Below are 11,327 nucleotides of genomic sequence, written 5' to 3'. Positions count from 1 at the left end.
GGCGTACAGGTGTAACTGCTTTAGCTACCGAGTATCTGTGTCAGTAATCTGCAATTCTGTGCCAATGAACTACCCAAGCATGGGCTGGATCCAGCTTTCCAAACACAAAAGCAGCACATTTCAAAAAGCCAAAGAACTGCATGAGACAATTCTATCAGCTGTCACATTGCCAAGCAACAACATCAGCACCGTATATTTTACCACTTTATTGAAGACAAGTGAAAGGCAGCTTCCTCTTGTAACTCTGGATAATTACGATCTGAATCACTCCAAAATTAAAACATATCAGCCAATCCTTTTATCTCACAGAGAGAATAAAGCAGATAACGAGCTACCCAGGGAAAGCACAGCAGCGACTCTCCGAGACCAGCCTCCACTCATCTGAGGCTCCAGCACGCGCAGGGGGATTTGTATTGGGGCGTTATGGACAGGGCTCAGTCCTCATCAGCTCACATCCCTCAGCACTGACCCGCGAGAGCCAACGACAACGACCGCAATTCTGCTCAGCACAGCTTCAAGCAAGGCAGCGGTTACAAGGCTAAATCCACATCCAAGCAGCACTTCTCTCTAGCAGTCATTCACCAACTAAACCAGAACTGAAGTCACTTTTGCTATGTAACCCCCCACAATCCTTCCTTGCGCAGCCCCAAACTCAGCACCTATGCCACGGACACTCCAACCTCCGCTCCGCCCAGCAAAGCGGCAGGGAAGGACCCACCAGCCCATACCAGCGCTGCCGTTACAGCGCCGTACTTTACGACCTCGCCGCACTTTACGGCATCGCCGCAAAGCGGGGACGGAAGCGGCCACCGGGAGGTTGCCGGGGAGCTCGGGCCGCCATGGACCGGAGGAAGAAGCCGCTGGACGTGGCCGCCTCCTCCGTAAGCGAGAAAGCTCCGCCGCGGCTGGGAAGCAGAGAAAGGGAGCGGTAGCATCCGCAGCAGCGCCTGTGGCTCGGCTTACAAGCGGGACTCGGCGGTGCGAGGCCCGGCCGGGCAGCGCTGTGCTGGGCTCCTTGCTGGGCCCGGCGCCCGCGGTGCGCTGAGCCACGGCCGGTTAAAGGGCCCGGAGTCTCATCGTGTCGGGGTGCGCTGTGAAGCGAGGGCGCGGGAGGGAAGCGTCTGTTTGTGTGCCGGCCTGCTGCCAGCCGCTCTGCCGTGGGAAGTGCCCGCGCAGCTCGGCTTGCCGTGAGTGCTGCAAGCTTAGCAGTGACCTTCTCGATCAGATCGCTGCTTTTAGGGTCCACGTCTAACTGCAATTAAATGCTCGCATAGATGTTAGTAGTCGGTTATTTTACTATATAGAGGAATAATTATCTCCAGTAACTGATGGTTGGCAACGTGTTTGTTCCTTTTGCTGATGATGTAGTTGGTAGATCTCAAAGCAGAGCTCTTCCGCAAACAAGAAGAATTCAAGAAAGAAAAGCTGCTGAAAGATGCAGGCATCTTTGCAAAGCCCAAACCCTCCAATAAGGTAGAAACGGTTTTCTGTTCTTATCCTTTCTCCTTAAATTAAGGTAGTTTGTACACATTTAAATCTCAGTAAAAAAAAAAAAGTTCTATTGCCATTTGAGTTTTCACCATGAGGAAGTTTTGATTTCTGTCAGCACATTTTCAGATGTGATTTCTGTGCACAGCAGCAAACTGCTGCCCATGCCTATCAAAGTTACCTCTGAAGTTTCATTCTCTCAGGACCCAAAGCTTTTTTTATCTACAGAGCAATATGCTGCTTCTTCACTTCAGGTTCCCTGAAGGGGGGAAGAGGGTAAACTCATCCAGAACCACTGAGCTTTCTGATAAATGCTGTACTGGGTGCTTCTCTCTGTCACAGTGCATCACAGCGAACAGACAGTTCTCACTCATTTTTACTCTTTACTGTATGTTTTCTATCTGTGCTGTGACTTCTTAGTACTGGAGTTACCGTACTTGAAGGTTGTGTTGCACTGTAAACTGAAAAGCTGTATTTTTAATCTGAAATGAATGTAGGAGAGAATATGAGCAGTTCATAACTTTGTTATTTAGTTATTCATCACTTTTTCCATAAAAACTTTGCTAGAATAGATTTTGTCTGATATATATTTCCTTGTACTTCTCACCCTGACCTTCATTATCACACAGTACAGCAATGCGTCATTTTAGGTCATACTTGCTGTGTTCTACAGCACAGCAGGTAGAATCTCAAGTCAAATGCATTTACGAGGCTGTTTAAAAACCTTACTTGATTGAGTGATGTTTATCATTTCATGATTGTTTGTTGTTACAAAATCGTATCCTGCAGAAACCAAGCATCTGGACTAAACAAAACACAGGAGTTGCAAAACGAGCTGAGAAAGACATTGAGCAGAAGGCAGAAGAGGATCAAACCTTAGATCAATCAAGGTAATTCTCAAGCTCTATGAAAAAGGAACGTTTTGTAGAATTTGTTTTTCAGTAGTTAGAAAAGTACATTGAAAGTTATGTGCATTCTAGATGAGCAGCTCTCATAGGCCAAAAGGTGAGACCAGCATCAGTCCCATGCTCTATAGGAGCAATGTATGGGCTGTAGTGAAATGCTCTTACGCTCTAGAGACATCTGCCCTTACATCATCACAACTATCTAGATGCATAAGGCTGCTGAGATTTGAGTATCATTTTTAGAGGCGAAATCCAGGGCAGTGATGCTTCAGAACTCACACCTCAGACCATTTCTTAGACTTAACAAAAGATGGCTCTGTAAATTTGGTTTGTTTCTTAAATAGCTTGGCTGTACAACAAACTATATGATGGAAAATACAGCAGTAGTAGTAAGATAGTACAAGCCTAGGCTGTAACAAATGAGAACAAGCCCCAGTATAGTAGCAGACACTGGAAAAAAAACTACTTACCTTTAGAAGGCTTTCAGTATGCAAGGATTTCCAGAGAAATATCCTTAGCTCCACTGCCAACCCTTAAATGAGGGCTGGATCCTGGCTTCACCCCTTCCAGTCACTCAGGGCCATTGCATGCACCTGAGCTCCCCTGGGTTGGCCCTGCCTTCCCCCAGGTGCTCAATCAGTGCTGCAGGCCGTGACTTAGCATTTCCATTACAGATGAAAACACCATTTATAATCAATGTGCTGTTTTTCTGTAAGTGGATTCTAGCTCGTCAAAATTGGTTTTTACTGTTCCAGAAATCAGCTAAAGTTTTCAATTTAAATTAAAAAAATCATGTTTGTATGATAACTGCTGAGTCACAACCTGAACCACTGATTGAGCACCTGGGAGAACAGGTGAAGGCAATTCAGCTGCATGACAGGAAGGGGGTGGAGCCTGGCTGCACCTCTCTGAGACCTCACTGAAGGGCCCCCGTGGGGAAAGGATTTCTGATTGGAGAGCTCTCTTTTGTAGAGTTCTTCCTGTAAGCCTGGAGTTTTAGAGATGAGGTATCTTTTCTTTTCTTTTGGAATACCGTTCTCTCTGTGGTAGTCCCTTTGCTGTTGCACTCTTGTATCACCCTTTTACTGCATTAATCTTTCTGGCTGTAACGCTGTTGTATTTATTTATTTATTTATTTATTTTCCCTGTATCTCACACCTGTAAGTAGTCTTCTAGTATTCATCTGACCAACCATAATAGTTGTGCAGAGGTAGAATATTAGCGACTTCATACCCATGCCTTCTCAGTATGTTACACTGAAGACTGACTCTGTAACTTCAGCTATGATTTCAATTTATTTTTCAGTATAAGCTCTGGAACAGGATATCTGTGTTTCTTCAGAAACATCATTTAAAATATAAAACAAAAAAGAACAATAGATATTACTCTGCTTCTAGTAGGTATTTCAAGCATTACTAGCATTACTTTCCTCATTTACCTAAGCATAAATGGTTCATAAATGGTTCCAAATGGTGTTTGGAATTGGTGAAGTTACAGGTTGGTTGGTTTGTTTGTTTCTCAGGAAGAAACTTGAAGAGAAAGCGAAGCTGTACGAGAAGATGACAAAAGGCGATTTCCCAGGTGAACAAAGCTAACCTAAAACAAGTAGTTGTGTGTGCACTGACGTACAAGATAAACTTAAGTAATTGCTTTTTTTGTTTTAATTTAGATTTGAATTATTTTTTATAGTGTTTCCTATTAATCAATGTAGTATATTTAAGGATAGAGATATGAACTTGTTTCCAAAATTCACCCTAACGATTGGCCTATCATTATCTAGTGGCTTGTAGCAGTATAAATTCACTGCTCGTCTTCTTACTTAAAAGTGGTTTTTTTGGAGCTGTTATGCAAAATGATTGGCATGGGTTATTTTGCTATCAAAGAGAGAAAATCATGTAAGTACTGGAAAATGTGGAATTACTTTTTGAAGGACAGACTGTCCTAGTAAATCACCATGAGCTTGTTTCATTCAGTCAGTCATTAAGTGGGTGGAATGTATTCTGTTTTTTCAATATAGAATCTTAGAGAAAAAAATAATGTATTCTCCATTATGCAGTCTTAGCACTTGACTGCTTTTTTTCTGTCCTGCAATCTAACTCTTGGGATTTATGAAGAGAAGAGCAGCAATGTGTCACGCAGATAACAGAGCTAAAGAATCCTGATCTGGCCCTTTCTTTTTTCACGTATTCAGTCACTTGCAAGAAATACTTATTAGACCAGAATCCAGATGTCTTTGCAATTAATATCTAATGTTTCCCTTATTAGTGTCCAACTTTGCCACATGTGCCATCGTCACTGTTTTCCACTTTTCAAAGAAGCACTCTAGAGCCTGGTTTCTGCTAACATAGGAAATGCTAAGCATCAAATAAGTGATGATTTAGTTTAGTGAGTGCTGTTGGTGATGGTTGGGCTGGGTGATCCTGTGGGTCTTTTCCAGCCTTAGAGATTCTATGATTCTAAGTGTTTGTACTGTTGTGTAACAAACCCTAGAGCTTTGAAATAATTAATGAGCATAGAATACTTCAGTGTGGAGAGGGATATCTTTTCTGTATTTCACACATAAATAATTGCTTTTAAAAAGCATAAAAGCTGTGTTCACAAATGGGAGCTATCATTGTGGAGCCAGCTCACAGCTCCAGGTTTGTTTGACCCGAGGTGAGATGTAGGTGTTCCCCAGTGGTTTGGTCAGGGGCATTGCTGGCAGCTGCGGAGGTGATTGTGCCCATGATGTACCTATTGATTTTTGTGTTGAGTTCTGTTCTCCTTGTGGTTCTTCCCTACGAATTGATTTTCTGCCTCAGATGAAGAAACTGAAGATTTGTACCTAGTGGATTTCACTCAGAAGATCATAGACAAACAGCGAGAAGTACAGGAACTGTATGAGAATGAAGCTGCTAGAAAGACTTTAGAAAAAGAGACAGATGATGAGGAAATTGAACCAGAAATGGAAATACCACCGCCGGAGGACCCAGATGAAGAATGGTTGGTACTGCTGAGTGGGCTGCTGAGGCTTGGCAATTGCATGAGAAAAGAATTCCATTCCACAGAACGTGCAGTGACAGTTATTGGGTTTTTGTTGCTTTGGTTTTGGTTAATACTACACATAGAGAAGAGGTGGTTCTTCCTATTTCCTGTCTTAAGAGACAATACTTTGTGTTCTCACAAAGGCAACACCACAATAGAATCTACCTCCGGGATTTTGAGGAACACCAGTGAGGGAAATATACTACAAGTGAGATGTGTTGCAGTAGCTTCTCTTCTTCATAGTTCATGGAAGTTACAAAACTGGTCTGACTAAATGTTTTCTTTATCAAACAAGTGAAGAATGGTTATGGAACAAAGATTTTAATTGTGGTAATCAATTAAAACAGCAATAAGCAGTATGAAAAAGAGCACTGTGCCTTTTTTAGGCCACAGTAAGATTTGCAGTATAATTTTCCAGAATAAACTGCTAGGCTGGAAGGGCAGATAATGCAGAGTGCTAGTGGTGTCATACTGAGATTTGAGATGGAACCGTCAGTGATCCAACGATGAACTTAATAAAAGTACAGATCCCTTAAAGTTTGGTTTGGGGAAACTAGGTTGTCAATCCTATGCTTTCAGCTGTAATGTTAATTCTCTAACTTGGGATAATAGAAGCTGCATGATGCCGGGCAGCTTTTAGCAGCACTGAACAGTAAGTATAGCTCTTTATCAGCTTTGGTGACAACTGTAAATTAAGTGCCTGGTGCTATGAAGAGCTGCTGAGAAGCATGGTGTGTGATTCAGAGGAACGCTTTGCTTGCATTTTACTTAGCCTTTGTTGGGCGTGTTGATTGAATGCTATCAAGCTCTTCTGAATGGGCTTTAGGTTGATAACTGAAGTGTATCGTAGCATTTTCATATCTGTAAGAAGTCAATGCTGTGCTGTTATTTTCACCATAGGAAGCAAGTATTAGAACTAGTTTTATTTAGTGTGAAAACTAACTGATGTTTTAACTTCTGAACGTCTCTTTACACCACCTTGTTATCAGAGCAAACAGAAGGCTCAGAGACTGAGTAAATGTCTCTGGTAAAACTGTCACGTGGCCTTTCAGAATGGGACCTTGGGAGTCTGACAGTTTCTTCTACCTTTCGGTTAAGGTGTATATAGAGAGTCTGAGAGATGTCAGATGCTTTTTGGAAAATGTCACTGCTGCTATTGTTTGCAAGCCTGCAAGCAGAAATTCTGTGTGAAATGTCCTTTGCTTTCATTACAGGGTTGATTATGTTGATTCCTTGGGCCGATCCAGACGCTGCATGAAGAAGGACTTGCCAAGTATACTTAAAATGGATCAGGAACTTCAAGGGAAAAGGTATTGCCCTTTCTCAGTGCAAAGTCGTTTAATCTACTGCTTTCTCTAGGTTTGCTCTAGGCCAGCTTCTGCTGGTTTCTGCATTGTGCCTTAAGAAACAGCCAGAGAAGCAACACAGAAATTGTACGTGACAAGAGTTTTATCAATGTTTCCTATTATAAATTCAGGCTGAGTTTCTATTATAAACTATGCCAAGAATTCCTTGGCAGCTGACCATTTGAATGATGTGGCTGGTGTAGTATTTTTAAATTGCAAGAGAATAGAGGCCGTATGAAATAAAAGCGCAAGTGAAATTTGTAATAAACTGAATGAAATTCTGAATAACCTTGTTATGTAGTTCGTAGAGAAGAGTTCGAATAAACAGATTCAGCAATCTCTCAGATACCTGATGCTTCTTTTAAAACTGTGGTCCATGTAAGCTAATTGTGGTTTATTAGAGCTTCCAGAAAATGCCAGAGAAGTGATTCCTGGTTCCAAACAACCTGAAAACTGTTCGTAGTCATTCAGCAAATCCAACTTTGTTAGATCTCCACTGCTTTTGCTTTTGTTAACAGCACTTTAACTGGTTGTTTTTTCCCATTAAAATTATTATGGCAGCACAGAGTTGTTTTCAGAATGTAATCTAAGGGTACCTCAGCAGAGCTGCTGATGTAAATACTTTCACAGCAGCAACTTACTAGTGTTCAACATAAAAAGAGAATAGGAGTGTTCTGAAATTACAGTCTCTGGATTGATATGGATGAGCATCTATCAGCAAAGCTTGCTTTAGCTAGATGAAAAGAGAGAAATGCTGCTGCTTCCCTTGAGAAAACAAATATTTCCATGCTGAGCACTAATTGACTTATAGGGTAACTGACTGGCTTTGTGCTATTCCAAATGGCTTTCATCTTCTCACATCGATCTGAGATACTTCTATGTGTGGTTGCTAACATCCAAACAGATGACAGTAAGAGCGAACGTGTAACATTTCATCAGCCATTCTGTCTTTGATTAGGATTTGATAAGGCCTCTGAGAAAGGATAGAACTTTAAGTGTTTTAGTAACGTGTTCTACAGTACCTTGCCATACTCATCATTGTTTTATCTCTAAGTGGTGCCTCCTGTGATATTCTGTAGAAACTGCAGGAGTGGGTTAGACCCAATCATAACTGAATGTCACTGTTTGTTACCGTGGAACCAGCAACTCTGTTCTCCCTAATTCCCCCCGCTTCTTTGTGTTTTTTTAATTAGACTGGACCCTGATGGGAACACACTGTTATCTGAAGATATGAAAAGAGAACTTCAGAGGCAGCAGTGGGAAAAAGAAGAAGAAGAAGCCCTCCGAAAACCCATGGGGCCCATTCATTATGAGGACATTCGAGAAAACGGTATGCCTCATGCTTTGTGTACTCAGCTTCACACAGATTAACTTTGGAGAAAGCAAGGGAAAGGTGTTCTTGTTGCCCATATGGCAAACTTCACATACATGTGAACCACATTTGTATTAACTGTTCAAATTGCTGGGACATTCTTCTAGCTCTGTTTTTCAGTAAACTGTTTTTTTTCTCTCCTTGAGGAGGCTTCACTTCCTACATCACCTAACTAAGCCTATTTTACACATTTGAAAAAAAATAGAGGTGTATGTGGTCATTCAGTGCCTATATGCTGACAGTAAACTGCATCCTCAGTAAACTGAGGATAACTTTATTGACTTTTTCTTCTCAGAGGCCAGACAGCTTGGTGTTGGTTACTTTGCCTTTTCTCGTGACCAGGATCTTAGGCATAAACAACGGGCGACCCTGGATATGCTAAGAGAGCAGGTATGGGAGCATCCTGACTTGGTTGTTTGGGTTGTTTTTTTTTGTCTTATGATCAGTGATGCCTGCTTTTGACTCAAAACTGTCTCCTTTTCCCTGTTGAAACGTAGTACCTGATAATATTGCTTTCATTCCTTCAGCAAAGGAAGATACGTAGTTGATTATAGTAACACAGGAATATTAATTCATGTTTTTCTTTACTGTTAAGACACTGGATCAAAGAACTAAACGAGAACAGTTAAAAGAAAAAAGGAAGGCAGCTCTAGAATCAAGGCTGTCTAAACTTCGAGCACGGAAGGTGAAGAAGTTAAGGGAAGAAGGATTAGAAGAAGAGGCAGAAAAACTGGAGAATGGAGGTATGAATAGATGTCTTTTCAAGACCAACAGTTGCTGTTCCATCTTGTACCTGACCAATGGGTGGGCATACAACTGATAGGCTTGGAGATTTAAGATATAGATATTATATACTCAGTATACGCAATATAAATTAGAATATGAGAGTTCATATAACTATGTGAATGTGCAGTCAGTGGGTGTACAGAGGTAAGGCTTAGTAAGATTATCACAGTGGAAAGATAAAATAAATGGCAGTGCTCACCGGTGTCATAGGCTTGCAGCAAACTCCACAAGGAGCAATCTCCAGAAAGAGATCCTTCCTCAGTGGCAGTCAGCCCTTAAATGGGATCTAGGAGAGGTGGGGCCAGGCTCCACCCCTTCTGGTACCACAAGTGATTTCACCTTCGCTCCTGCAGCTGACTCGTTGCTTGCCTAGGTGGTCAGTCAGAGGTTCGGGCTGTGATCAGCAGTTCCCTTACAGTGAAGATATAAAACTGTTCCAGAAATAGCTTCGTAATGCAGGAAGAAGTGTGGGATGTCATGCATGGACTGATTCTTTTTGAAGTCATGCCTGACAGCAGGAGTTGTGCAGGTTAATGAAGCGTGGCAGAGCTGCTGAAGTTGTACTGGTTGGCTTTCAAGATAAGTGAGAATAATATTAGCAAGTTGATTTCAATATCATATATTGACTCAGAGTTTCAGTCCTGTCTGTAAGCGGAGTGTACCTCTAGCTTTCAGGATTTGAGATGATGAATTTGAGTTCTAATCCCATCTCTGCCTTGTTCCCCTTATAACACTACTAGTCACTTGTCCTGTCTTCCACTGTAGCTAATATTTAACTTGTCAGAAGTCTAGCCAAGCCATTAACTGTGAAGCGTTCTGGAAATGATGAACAGTAATGTGCTGCTGCAACTTATTGTTGTTCAGAAGAAAAAGAATGGAAGTGTTCCTCTCTAGGATTGCTGAAGGGGAGATACATGCTCATGTTCTTCTTTTTAACAATTTTCTAGTGTCAGTATAACACTCAGCACATTGTTTTTTGGGCTATTAGGCAACTGATTTTTTTTCACCAGTCTTTTGATACGGATAGAAAACTCATGAAGTACACAGCCTCACTACCTGGCTTACCCATTAAATTCTCCGAACTAACGTGAATGAATTAAAAAATAAACTAGGGTTCATTTCCTTGTTAGAATGAAATTAGCTACTGTAAGCTTTCTATACACTAATCTAACTTGTCTCTGTATAGCATTGCTTCCTGTTCTGCCTGTGAAATTCATTTAGGAGGTTGTATCCTATCAGTAACAAAAAATGTTCTTTCCTTCTGCGAAGTAGAGGTGAAAGACACCACCAGCCCGGTACAAGCTGAGCCTGAAGTTCCAAGACCAAGCAGAAAGGTAGAGGTTGTCATCCAGGAGAGAAGAGATACGAAGCCTGGTGTGCCTTATGTCCGTGAGTGGGATAAAGGCAAAGGTAAGGAAAAAAAGGGTGAACAAAATTCCTTGCTCTCTTGATGCTTTTCTCCTGACTATTTCATATTTTTTTTTATATTTTTTTGGAGCAATGGGAGTTCTGCTCTGCTTTCCTACATTGGACAAACATGTAGTCTTACTGTATTAAAATCTTCTAATTCAGTTCTTAGTGAAGTCATGTTAGCCAGCGATGTACTAGGTGAAAGTAACTTCACGTGGCTTTAAGAACTGCATCTTCTGTTTCTTTGTTTCCTCTCTTCTCACTGAAATCAATATTTAAGCTACTGTTTTCCCTCGTTCTAACAGAGTTGATGTTTGGACAATGGTCGAAGAAGCAGGAAGAACTTAGAGATGAGCGAGATCCTGAATTTGCACCACCTTCCGATTACTTTATGGGACAAAAGAAGGACGATAGTTACAGCAGCCAGAATTTGAACAGTCCTGAGACCTCTCCTGGAAAAACAGAACCAGAAATATCAGAGGACCAAAAGAAGATATCAGTGCAGGCCAGTACCCACAGAGCTGAAGTCGTGCCGCCATCTGTACAAGCGTACAGCAACAGTGTTCAAGGTGGGCCAGCACCAGCTGAGGCCTCTGGCAGTGATGCTGAAGATGGATCAACATCGGCGGAGACTGACAGCAGTGACGAGCAGGATGGGCTGCCGTCAGCACACCCCTACATCTGTGGTGCTCAGAACATGCTGCCATCAATGCCAGCTTATGGCTACGGTGCTCATCATGTGCTGCCACCAATGCAGCCTTATGGCTACGGCGCTCCGCATATGATGCCACCAATGCAGCCTTATGGCTATGGCACTCCACATATGATGCCACCAATGCAGCCTTATGGCTACGGCACTCCAAATGTGCCATTTTCAATGCACGCTTACGGCTACGGAACCCAGGATGCAGCACAACCAGTGCAGGCCTGTGGTTGCAGCACTCAGGATGCAGCACAACCAGTGCAGGCCTGTGGTTGCAGCACTCAGGATGCAGC

The 11,327-nt window shown here is 42.2% G+C and overlaps 1 protein-coding gene across 1 annotated transcript in view; it reads left to right on the top strand.

Annotated features, from left to right (window-relative positions):
* Positions 1–797: 797 nt before the first annotated feature.
* Positions 798–11,327, top strand: part of CCDC174 (coiled-coil domain containing 174) — a 10,762-nt gene continuing 232 nt past the window's right edge. The window contains exons 1-11 of the mRNA XM_042823787.1: positions 798–881; positions 1,369–1,473; positions 2,278–2,378; positions 3,916–3,974; positions 5,195–5,375; positions 6,632–6,727; positions 7,957–8,093; positions 8,431–8,525; positions 8,731–8,878; positions 10,194–10,331; positions 10,637–11,327. The exon at positions 10,637–11,327 is cut by the window's right edge and continues 232 nt beyond it. Of these exons, the coding sequence (XP_042679721.1) occupies positions 840–881; positions 1,369–1,473; positions 2,278–2,378; positions 3,916–3,974; positions 5,195–5,375; positions 6,632–6,727; positions 7,957–8,093; positions 8,431–8,525; positions 8,731–8,878; positions 10,194–10,331; positions 10,637–11,327 (1,793 nt within the window). The 5' untranslated portion in view covers positions 798–839. The remainder of the gene's footprint in view (positions 882–1,368; positions 1,474–2,277; positions 2,379–3,915; positions 3,975–5,194; positions 5,376–6,631; positions 6,728–7,956; positions 8,094–8,430; positions 8,526–8,730; positions 8,879–10,193; positions 10,332–10,636) is intronic.

Source organism: Centrocercus urophasianus, unplaced genomic scaffold, assembly GCF_019232065.1.
Source record: "Centrocercus urophasianus isolate 14NV4802_14NV808 unplaced genomic scaffold, USGS_Curo_1.0 seq_22, whole genome shotgun sequence".
In the NCBI taxonomy this organism is placed as follows: domain Eukaryota; kingdom Metazoa; phylum Chordata; class Aves; order Galliformes; family Phasianidae; genus Centrocercus; species Centrocercus urophasianus.
This window is presented reverse-complemented; position numbering and strand designations above follow the sequence as displayed.